The sequence below is a fragment of the Varanus komodoensis genome, unplaced genomic scaffold (genome assembly GCF_004798865.1).
Source record: "Varanus komodoensis strain SLA01 unplaced genomic scaffold, ASM479886v1 scaffold3, whole genome shotgun sequence".
NCBI classification, from domain to species: domain Eukaryota; kingdom Metazoa; phylum Chordata; class Lepidosauria; order Squamata; family Varanidae; genus Varanus; species Varanus komodoensis.
Window position 1 is genome coordinate 34,358,069 of NW_025335761.1, and position 8,376 is coordinate 34,366,444.

The 8,376-nt window shown below is 40.3% G+C and overlaps 1 protein-coding gene across 4 annotated transcripts in view; it reads left to right on the forward strand.

Annotated features, from left to right (window-relative positions):
* COQ6 (coenzyme Q6, monooxygenase) overlaps positions 1–8,376 on the forward strand; it is a 35,645-nt gene that overhangs the window by 6,497 nt on the left and 20,772 nt on the right. For 2 of the 4 annotated variants that reach the window (XR_006415400.1, XR_006415399.1), the window contains exons 9-12: positions 522–724; positions 990–1,105; positions 2,563–2,729; positions 7,823–7,934. Coding sequence is in view for 2 of the 4 variants with exons in the window: in XM_044436949.1 (XP_044292884.1) it covers positions 522–724; positions 990–1,105; positions 2,563–2,729; positions 7,823–7,852 (516 nt within the window). In the remaining 2 variants the exon portion in view is untranslated. Of the gene's footprint in view, positions 1–521; positions 725–989; positions 1,106–2,562; positions 2,730–7,822; positions 8,144–8,376 lie in introns of those variants that run through there. The other 2 variants (XM_044436949.1, XM_044436950.1) reach the window with 1 other exon arrangement.

An 8,376-nucleotide genomic window follows, 5' to 3' on the forward strand; every position in this document is an offset into this window, starting at 1 on the left:
AATGAGATAAAAAGATTGGCTGTAGTAGCTTCCGTGGATAGGGAATATTCATGTGGTCAATTGGAAAAAAGATCTATTTACTGTGCTTTTTCAATCTTTTAAGAGCAGCACAGACAACCTAAGTAAGTTTTCTTGTTTAATATTTCTTTTAATTTGTGTCTCAAAATTTCTGCTCAATTATTTTGGTACATCATCATCTATGATTGCCTATACAATGTAAAAGAACACTGAATGAATGGTGGAGTCACATGCAAGTTTAGATAAAAAAAAATTTAGCAACTTCCAATATGGCTAGCAGGGGAATGAGAAATGGGAAGTTGTTTTAAAAAATCAGGCAAACAAAAAACAGAAGCAGTCCTCTCACCAATAGTTTGGAGATGGGAATTGTCACCCTTCCTGTTCGTGACTTTTAATCAGTGAGAATCTGAGACAGACTGTTCTAAAAATATTTCAGTATCGATGCTTAGGTTTTAATACCTTTGGAACTATTGTTATATAAATACATCTTTATTATTATTCAGTGGAGCAACGCAAATCACTCAGACTTTATCGATACTGCGGGATCCATGTTCCGATCTGCTGTTTCTCTCCTCATGCCATCAGGGACAGCAACCCGCCAGCTGCCCCCAAGTGTGGCAAAAGTGGATCCAAGAAGCCGAGCTGTGTTTCCTCTTGGACTTGGGCATGCAACAGAATATGTCCAACACCGTGTCGCACTCATTGGGTAAGTTCACATTGAAGAATTGTAGTGCTGTGATAAACTTTTGGGAAGTTGTCAATTTGTTCTTGAATAGGAAGTTTTGCATGTTATATAATGAAAGCAAGCATTTTCTTGTGTCTTAGAGATGGAGTTGCTTGAGGGTATTTGAAGAATTTCTCTTAATTGGGAAGGAGGGATTGCTAAATTGTGCCTGAAAGAAAGATGAGTTTAATCTAGAGATGGATTATTCTTTGTGACAGCATCAAGTGTCATTATCTTTTCCTTTTAGGGATGCTGCTCATAGAGTACATCCTCTAGCAGGTCAAGGTGTAAATATGGGCTTTGGTGATATTGCATGCTTGACACATCATCTCAGTGCTGCAGCATTCAGTGGAAAGGATCTGGGTAAGGATTTAAAACTATTAAGCAATTTCTGGCAATATGACTGGCCTCTTCTAACAGCTCTGTTTTACTAGCTTCTTAATGGTAGGATCATGCCAAATTGCTTGTTTCTAATTTAAGCAATAGCAGTATTGATACTGTTCTGAGAGCCAGTGTAGCATAATGGTTAAAAGGGCTGGACTGGGACTCCAGGGATCTGGGTTCTCATTTCCATTCAGCCATGAACCTCTTTGGATGACTTTAGGTCGGTCACTCACTCTCAACCTAACTTACCTCATGGATTTATTGTTGTTGTGGAGATAAACTGGAGAGGAAAATCTTGTAAGCTGTCTTGGGTTCCATGCAAGAGGAAGAAAGACAAAGTAGAAATGTAATAATAATCTGTAGTTTTTGCCCTTCTGTAGAAGGATCACTTTTCTCTGTAAAGAAGAAATCCACATCATCAGATTGATGGACTGACTGACTAAGAAAGGAACTAGAAAAGGCAAAGGTGCAATATGGCCCTCTCTGTCCTTAGTAACACCATCAAGCTTGTTTTTAAAAAGTTACTAATTTGAGATACTCTAGAAGGAATCCAGAGTGTTCTAACCATACAATTTTTCTGCTAAGTCAGTCACATTGATGATACTGTTTGCTTGCTGTGATTGACATAGAATCTCAGTAGACCGAATAGGTGATGATAACCATATATAGAAAGTCAGTGTGACATCATGATTAGAGGGTCAAACTGGGATTTGGAGATGCAGGTGCTAGTCCACACTTGGTCATGAAGCTCACTGGGTGAATTTGGTTCATTTGTTGACTCTCCAGATTGAGCTCATAGAGTTGTTGTGAGACTATAATGGAGAGGAAGAGGATTATGTAAATTTCAGAGTTTCTTGATGGAAAAAGGTAGTGTATAAATATAATAAATACAAAAATAATACACCACCCGAGTGGCAAATGTTGAAGAAGTGTCATTCCTGCCCATCACCAACTTGGTTTTTTTTCATAGATTATCATTATACTGTATTTATATCCCTTCTTTTCCTTTTGCAAGGAACCTAAAGCAGCTTACATAATCTTTCTCCACATCATATTGATAATCACAACAACGACCCTCTGAGGTAGGTTAGGTTGAGAGTGAGTGACTGGCCTAGAGTCCTCAGTCAGTTTTCTGGCTGAGTTGGGACTAGAATTCAGATCTCCCCAGCCCAATATTCTAACCACCATACCATACTGGCCTACAATGGTCAATAGTAGGAGTGGTATATCCATGGCATAATGTCCAGTGTATGATAAAATGTACATAAAAAGTATATTAACTTTCCTAGGATGAAATTCTTAATCTGCTTTATCAGCTGTGCTAATGTACCGGGCAGAATAGTTTTGTAGGTCAGATTACTGGTTTTACTTTCAACAGGCCTTACCTTGGAGTAGCTCAACCACTAATTGAACCTTTGGAACAATCTCCTTCCTAGGCTCTTTAAAGCATCTGCTGCAGTATGAAAGAGAACGACAGAGTCACAACCTTTCTCTCCTGGCTGCAACTGACTTGTTGAAGAGACTGTACTCTACAAGTCTAGCTCCTTTAGTGCTGCTAAGAACATGGGGAGTGCAAGCAACTAATGCTTTATCTCCAGTTAAAGTAAGATCTCGCTGTTTTTAAAAGTCGCAAGGGGCAGGGATCCTATTTTAAAATAACCTATATTAATGTTTTATATCCCACACACTTCTCTGTCTGGTAGACTCAAGCTGGATAGCAGTTCAGATACATTTTATACATAGAACAAGTTACTTTTACTTTGGCTGCAGTAGGAGGAATGATTCTCTTAAAGCAGGGATGAAGCAGGCCAGGCAAACATATTGAGCCCTCTGAGGTTTACAATCCAGCCCTCTGGGATTCTCCCAAAGACCACCCCCATTCCCCCCAGCCACCTATTGTTTGGTGGTCTTCTGGCTTTTGTGACACATTTTTCCCATTCTAAACGGTTGAAATGCCTCTCCTATTAGTTACTTGGCACTAAGAGCTTAATACATTGTTTTTTGGCCTTGTATCTTTTGCCTTTAGCTTCACCCACCTCTGGAATGAATGCAGGATCCCCAAAGAATGTTTTCAAAATGAGATTTGGTCCTTTGGATGAACATGGTTCTGCATTATTACCACACAGTTGTCATGCTCTGACCTTTAAACCCAGTTAAACAAGAATGATTGTAGAGCTACTGTAACTTGCATATTGATTTCAATTCTGTACTGCCCCATAGCCCAGAGGCTCTCTGGGTGGTTTACAAAGTTAAGAAGCATATGAGCAAGCAATAAAATAACCATATTTCAATAAAACAATAAACCAATACAACAGCATCATCAACAACAACCCACAGCAACTATAATCATGTTGGCATGTGGCACAGTAGCAATAATGATAACATTAATATTAAAAGTAACAAATAGTTATTAAAATATCTGGAAAATAAAAGGGTTTTCACCTGACGCCAAAAAAGAGAGATGGTGCTAGGCACGCCTCTTTGGAGAGCATGTTCCAAAGAACATCTTTGGAATATGAAAAAGCCCTTCTGGTCACCACCTTCCTTCTCTGGGGGGCCTTCCCTGAGAAGGACCTTAAAGGATGATCTTAGGGCCTGGGTAGGAACATATGGAACATGTTCTTTCAATATGCGTTGCAGTGTGCCCAAAATGGTTCTGACATTTGGAAAAAAGGTAGTTTAGAGTTACTGGAGCTAAGGATCTGGCCCTTCCCCTCTTTCAGATGCCCAGTTGGAGTTGTAAAGAATGTTTTTTTCTATCTGATAGATGATTTCTCACCCTACCCTGCTGATCAGCATGTAAAACCACTGTTTGTTCTGCTGGGGTGGACTCCTGCCAGTTTAGAAAGTAGATCTCTTCTACTGTATGTAGCACAATCAGCCCTGTTCTTCAGATAGCTTTGCTAAGGAAGCAGTACTAACCAGTTAAGAAACAGCTGCATTTTCAACTCCTGATCTCTTTGAGTAAGGAAAAGCAGCCACTGTGGCAGTCTTGCCTTTCTGGTTTCAAGAGGTACCAAATGGCTAAGCAAGAAGCATTGTCATAGCATGTTTGTGGAAGGTTGCCCTGAAGGTTGCCCTGAAGGCTTGTGGGCAGAGTACACGCTTTGCATGCAGAAGGTTCCAGGTTCAATCCCCAATATCTCCAGTTAGGGATGGAAAAATTCTTGCCTCAAGTCCAGGAGAGTTATTGCCCATCAGTATTGATGATACTGGGCTAGTGGATCATTGGTCTGATCAACTTAAGGCAAATTCCTGCTGGCCAAGGAGGAAGTAATCTGTCAAAGTCCTCTGTCTGGAAGGCTGAAGTTTTCCAGTCTAAGTTGTAAGTGGAATGGGTGGCACAAAGGTTTGAAGACAGACTTTCCTTAGCCAATCTGTTCATAGGCTGAAGTGTGTAATCGAAAATAGCTACTCTACCAGCATGAAGCTTAATAAATGAGGAATTTTGACCAAGTCATGTACCTTGGTTAAGAATATCAAGTTAACCCTGGACACGCAAGAATAATGTCTGAACACTCCCTGATTTTAGATCCCTGCTCAGTTTTACTCTTGATTTGAAACCCAAGATTTAAATTTTATACTTTTTGCTTATAAGCAAATTTTCTTTATAGATGTTCCCAGTGATGATTGCAACATTCCAGTAGAATTATATGTCAGTCTTTAATTGAAAGGACAGATGCAAATCCAGCAAGGAGTATGCATGTTCACAGTGCAATATGTAATCCTAGCACATTTCTTAAATAAAATACATGCAAGTATTTCACTAAAATACCATTGAGCACTGCATTAAAATTAATAGCTTCTATTAATCAGTGACATAATATTGCACCAAGCATAAACTCCCCAAATAAACTTACAAGCCCCATGACTATGTTTGCAAATTAATAATGGGTTGGATTCTGATTTTAGGCATGTGCAACTGCACTGGCAGAAGCAGACTTTCCCATTCTTCCTTTTCATGGCTGGCTGTACAGCCCCCTAACATTCCTTCACAGGAGGTTAGGAACCCTGCTGAATGGGGTGAGCTGTAGAGCTGGAGGGAGGAGGGATTCCTGAAAATTGGGTGAAGGCACTTTCCATCAGCAGAGTCCTTCCATCCACAGAAGGCAGATGCAGAGCCCAGCATACTTTATAGGGCAAGTTATGAGACCTAAGTATAATCATGGTCACACACCTATTTTATAGATGAAGTTAATTTGGAATCTTGAATATGTTTCTGTTCACAGCATAAATTCTGTGAAATTCCTGCCATAGTTGTGAAAACTTTCCTTCACAGTGCAGTTAAGAGCAGTATTGGAGCACTTTGATAGTTCTATGCAGGTCTCTTTACAGGTACACTGTCAATTGATAGCACTTTTCCTGAGCTTGACCAAGATTTCTCCACTTTGGTTGCTACTGAGTACCACATTTCCTTGTTCAGTCCGCAGGATTTGGTACCGGTGCTTGCTGATCTTGTTCTGTTTAAGAGACTTCCATGTAGTTGGAGTATTCTGCGGGGATTATGTTTTTTTAAAAATATATACTTTTCCTCATTAATTTCGCACAATCCAGTATTCCTTTCATACAGAAGTACTTCAGATGTTCCACGTAGCACCATGGCATGTCAGGAAAATGTGCCAGTGAAAGTATGTTCCAAGCACCCCAACCTAGTTTCTTGCTTTCTCAGTAGATTCCATGCAGTGAGTGTGGGCCCATAATGCTTGATAGCTACCTGTGCTCAAAGAATCTGGTAGATGTGAAGGTATGCCATTCAGGACATTACCTGGAGGTTTTGGTGGCCCGTAGCTTGTTGTGTTCTGCACACTTCCACTCCTGCATTCATTTCTGCCTATTTGAGCATTTGTGTGAGGATTCTGTGCTTGACCATGTTTTCTGCCCCAGTGATGTATTGGCCTCATAAAAGCCTATCTCCGAAAAGCTTGACTATATGACTTGGACTAGGGCCTAAGTGTTGCCTAGAGTGCACACGCTCAGCCTGGCATTCATTTTTGAGTACTTCTAGTATTACTGGCATGGTCCCATATGCATGACTGTCTTGAGCATAAGCAAAACAGAGTAATGAATGCAATGGTATGCTGCTCATAAGAGGATACTCCTCTTGTGGTTTAGATGAATGATTTACGGTGACCTAAATCTTATTGTGGGCGTACATCTCCAGTTGTGTATTCATTTCAATATGCTTTGGGTACGAGTGTGATGGGTGAATCATGGCTAATCATAGCTTGTCTATGGCTAATAATAGAGTCATTGCTAACCCAGAAAATCATTAGGTTAGATGACCTTTAGTGCTAACCTTTAGTTTCCACAACAATATAGACTATTGTTGGAATGGGTCTAGTAAACCTTAGCAGTATCTTTCACCCAAGCAAAGTATTGAACTGGAATCAATAGTATGCTAGCTTATAGAGGACACTTCCTTTGAAGTTTAGGTGATCATAAAAGGTACTCTGGGACTTCTATTTCTGCCACCACACTCTTGCTAATGCTACCCTGGATTACTGCACTTGACTGCTGTGGCAAAGTTGACCTTTAGTAAGATTTATATAAATTGGCTACATCAAAATAATGTGATTGCTGCAGTTCCACCACCTATTTTTCATCTCAGTTTTTAGCAAAGTCTGCACCTCCTATGTTCTGTGTTACTCATCATGTATGGTAAGAAAGTTTGCCCTTGTAGATTTAAGGACAGAATACTACATTCAGTGTTTCACTGCTTCCTGTAAGGTGTTGCATACTGGAATCCATTAAAAAGGATTAATATGGGGCAATGTATAAATGTGCTACGTTTCATATTTATAATCCCTAAAGTGCACGGTTTTAGGTTTTACCTCTCAATGCTGGAGAAGACTATTCATTTAAGAAATGATTGTTTCCATTTTCTCCTGGACTTGGCAGGAGTTATGAATTATTTGCCTGCTTTTGAAATATCTACAGAGAAATCCTAAACTCCTGAGAGAGTGGCTCCTGGCAACTGACCTTCCTTTGTATCCACGGAAAGCTTTGTTGCCATGACTGCTCTGTCAACAATGCGGCCAAAAAAGGGTGGGTCAGGGATTAGTGTCTGTCCAAACAGAATGTTAACTACACCAACCCTGGAGGTAGTGTAGGTAATCCCTCCTCATCTGTGCTGTCCGGGAAAATGACAGCACCCAAACTCCCACCCTGGCTACAGTAAGCTAGATAAACAGAACAAGTGGCATTTTCTGTAACATGATTTCCCCTCCCTGCTGCATTTTCACGGGTTTCTTCTACCTGCTGCAATCCTCTATGACTGAAAGTCCCATTGAATACATTGCTGCTACTTTCTCCATCAACTACTTAAGTAAAAAGCAAATGAAATCTTGTTTTTGCATTCTTATATCGGGTGGCCAGACTTGCTATGGAGCCACATATGGTAAATGTCAGATGTTTGAGAGTCACAAGTGGGTGGCCACAGACAATGGTAGCGGACTGTTAGCGGCAAGTGGGTGCCCATGGGTGCCCGTGGCAGTGAGCCGCAAGCATGAACAGCAAAAGAAGAGCCTAACCCCTGCCATATGTCATAGCTGAGCTAACTAATTTCTCAGTAAAGGACCTTGTTTTTTAGAGCGTCTCTATTTCCTATCACCTGAAGGAGATGGTGATCAGTGGGGTGGAAGAGAGAGACCTTCACCAGGAACAGAAGTAATCTGTATTATTTCTCCCATCCTTTAGGAGCAGATCATGGCATTTGCCAGTAAATGACTTCTTCACAAATCAAGAGTTGCTGTTCACTGCTGGTTGATGTAGATTCACACAGTAGAAAGACTGTATTACATTTGCCAAGGTATATAAATGGGAAAAGAAACTGAAATGTAAGATGTGTATGTCTGTTTATTCTGGCTGAGGTTCTTTCTTTTTTTCAGTGGTTGGTTTTCTCCTAAACACCCAGAATTATTCAGTCTTGCCCAGTACTGGACTTTTGGCCTAGTGAAGAGATTTGTTGGAAAGATTTTACCCTTGGCCACAATAAAGAATCATTCTTGGTTCACCAAACATTTTCTGCTGTTTTAGGCAGGACAGATTCTGAGCTAGAAGCTTAGTGAACTACTATACGGCTTTTTCCAAGTCTTCATTTTCAGTCCTACCCTCTTAAGACAGGTTATGTCAAGTGGCTGCAAAAAGAGGAGAGAAATGCTGCTTGTTTGCTCTATATTAAGGTTATATTAATTTACCTCTAAGGATAGAGTAACAAGAGTGAGGATCAATTACAGACTGGAGTTCAAAAA